The 3,222-nt window shown below is 38.2% G+C and overlaps 1 protein-coding gene across 1 annotated transcript; it reads left to right on the top strand.

Annotated features, from left to right (window-relative positions):
• Positions 1-910: 910 nt before the first annotated feature.
• LOC108354532 (putative nuclease HARBI1) lies at positions 911-2,196 on the top strand (the record flags this gene model as incomplete). Its single annotated transcript, XM_017605712.1, has 4 exons — positions 911-1,227; positions 1,286-1,712; positions 1,775-1,804; positions 1,926-2,196. Coding segments are annotated over exons 1-4 (838 nt in total), but the record flags the coding sequence as incomplete, so codon positions are not given.
• Between the last annotated feature and the right edge of the window lie 1,026 nt (positions 2,197-3,222).

Genomic DNA, 3,222 nt, shown 5'->3' with positions numbered 1-3,222 from the left:
AAACCCATATTCGAATCAGCTGTTTTGCTAAGTTCAATTCTTTTCAATTCGCATTTGTGAAGATTTTGACGAAGTTGTTGAAAAAATTAAATAAAAGTGAAAATTAAATAAAAAGCAATGGCCGCAGCAATAGCAGCTTTATTATTGATGCAGGAAGAAGTTTCTGAGAAGGTGAAACGGAAAATTTTAAGAGACCGCAGCAATTTGTTGGAGCTGCCAGAGTCAGCGTAAGTACATATCCTTTTTAAGCGCGACAATTTTAGTAACGCCTCAATTATCATACAGATTCATTGCACAATATCGCCTGAACAAAGACGCATTCATTATGGTGCTAGATATCGTAAAACCCCACTTGCNTAATCAGGGCTGTTGTGGAAACCAAGCCGGATTTGCTCCATTGTCGGAATTCCAAACCAATTCCGATTTTAGAAGGTGTCACAGAATCTAATTGGATTTGGCTCTTTTCGAACATACACAAAACCCATATTTGAATCAGCTGTTTTGCTAAGTTCAATTCTTTTCAATTCGCATTTGTGAAGATTTTGACGAAGTTGTTGAAAAAATTAAATAAAAGTGAAAATTAAATAAAAAGCAATGGCCGCAGCAATAGCAGCTTTANTCTTTTGATTCAAATATTGTTTGTCAAGCATTCAGTAGTGAAGTTTGATCAGAGTTTATATATTCTGCAGTAGTTAATCATATGACTTGAAATATAAACGTATAATATGGTAGAAAGTTAGAAATTATTAAGTCTTAATATGCATAATTCGCTCCGTGTTCCAAAATTCGCTCCGAGTGCGTTCACTTATGATCATTTGATTTAAATAATTGTTTCACAAGCATTCAGTACTATAGTGTGATCGGAATTTATATATTCTTAAGTNCAGGGCTGTTGTGGAAACCAAGCCGGATTTGCTCCATTGTCGGAATTCCAAACCAATTCCGATTTTAGAAGGTGTCACAGAATCTAATTGGATTTGGCTCTTTTCGAACATACACAAAACCCATATTCGAATCAGCTGTTTTGCTAAGTTCAATTCTTTTCAATTCGCATTTGTGAAGATTTTGACGAAGTTGTTGAAAAAATTAAATAAAAGTGAAAATTAAATAAAAAGCAATGGCCGCAGCAATAGCAGCTTTATTATTGATGCAGGAAGAAGTTTCTGAGAAGGTGAAACGGAAAATTTTAAGAGACCGCAGCAATTTGTTGGAGCTGCCAGAGTCAGCGTAAGTACATATCCTTTTTAAGCCCGACAATTTTAGTAACGCCTCAATTATCATACAGATTCATTGCACAATATCGCCTGAACAAAGACGCATTCATTATGGTGCTAGATATCGTAAAACCCCACTTGCCTGCATCTAGCATTCCACCATTGCTAAAGCTAGCGGCAGTCTTGCAATTTCTAGCCAAAGGTTCTTATCAGCGGTCGGTTGGGAATGACTCTGGCATAAGCCTAGGTAGAAGCACAGTGTCACTAGTTCTGAGTGAAGTGCTGAAAATTATGGAACGTTTAATTTGCCCTCGTTGGGTGAAGCTTACAATGGATAGCAATGAGAAGCTTAAATCGAGAAATTATTTCTACAGCAAATTTAAGATTCCCTCTATCATTGGCTGCATCGATGGGACACACATTAAAATTATAAAGCCTAGTGTGGACGAGCATTTATTTTTTAATCGCAAAGGATATTTTAGCATGAATGCTATGATTGTAAGTAATAACTATTTTGCTTAACGTGTTTTCCCCCAACTTGTTTCTACTTTCGTCTAAAGATATGCGACAGCGCTATGAAGATACGTGCGGTAGATGCTCGGTATCCTGGCTCCAGCCACGATGCATTCATCTGGAATATTAATGACGCACGGCAAAGTTTTNTTTTGCTTAACGTGTTTTCCCCCAACTTGTTTCTACTTTCGTCTAAAGATATGCGACAGCGCTATGAAGATACGTGCGGTAGATGCTCGGTATCCTGGCTCCAGCCACGATGCATTCATCTGGAATATTAGTGACGCACGGCAAAGTTTCCTTAGGGAGTACGAATCGGGCGATCGAGCATCAAGACTTTTAGGAGATTGTGGATATGGCATTGAGCCCTTCCTTTTGACACCATATAGAGACGCATTGCACAACTCTAAAGAGTACAAGTTCAACATGGCGCACTCTTCAGCTCGAAATATTGTGGAGCGTACTATAGGTGCGTTTGTTTATTTACAAATCCAAGATATTGAATTAAAATTAACATAATACGGNTCTACAGCAAATTTAAGATTCCCTCTATCATTGGCTGCATCGATGGGACACACATTAAAATTATAAAGCCTATTGTGGACGAGCATTTATTTTTTAATCGCAAAGGATATTTTAGCATGAATGCTATGATTGTAAGTAATAACTATTTTGCATAACGTGTTTTCCCCAACTTATTTCTACTTTCGTCTAAAGATATGCGACAGCGCTATGAAGATACGTGCGGTAGATGCTCGGTATCCTGGCTCCAGCCACGATGCATTCATCTGGAATATTAATGACGCACGGCAAAGTTTTCTTAGGGAGTACGAATCGGGCGATCGAGCATCAAGACTTTTAGGAGATTGTGGATATGTCATTGAGCCTTTCCTTTTGACACCATATAGAGCAGTGTCCGCCAAAAAGAGAAGTCTTAAAATGAGAATGTAGTAGTTATGAAATAAAAAATGAGAATGTGTTGGTGGTAATGCATGGAAATGCGTCATCAACATGCTTCGCCTATTGTTTGCATGCAACTAAATAAAATTTGTTGCTCTGCTACTCTTTCTGTTGACGTTCGGATTGTGTACGTGTAAGAAGCCGATTGTGTACATGTGAAAGGCCGAATATAGTTCGTTTCCCAGGAAAGTGTTTGGCGGACACTGATATAGAGACGCATTGCACAACTCTAAAGTTCAACATGGCGCACTCTTCAGCTCGAAATATTGTGGAGCGTACTATAGGTGCGTTTGTTTATTTACAAATCCAAGATATTGAATTAAAATTAACAATATGCGTACATATGTAGGTGTATTAAAAAGCCGTTTTCGATGTTTATTGGGGACGTTGCACTATTCCCCGGAAAAAGTAATACAGATTGTCAACGTGTGCTGTGCATTGCACAATATCTGCAGAAGCTACGACATTAGTCTTGACGAGGAAATTTCTCTCCAACCAAATGAACCTGCTGTGGACAATGTTGTACAACCATCGA

Source organism: Rhagoletis zephyria, unplaced genomic scaffold (assembly GCF_001687245.7).
Source record: "Rhagoletis zephyria isolate East Lansing unplaced genomic scaffold, Rhagoletis_zephyria_1.1 Rzeph_scaffold_36860, whole genome shotgun sequence".
Taxonomy (NCBI): Eukaryota; Metazoa; Arthropoda; class Insecta; order Diptera; family Tephritidae; genus Rhagoletis; species Rhagoletis zephyria.
The sequence above is the reverse complement of the archived record's forward strand: the minus strand, read 5'-3'. Positions and strand labels throughout refer to the sequence as shown.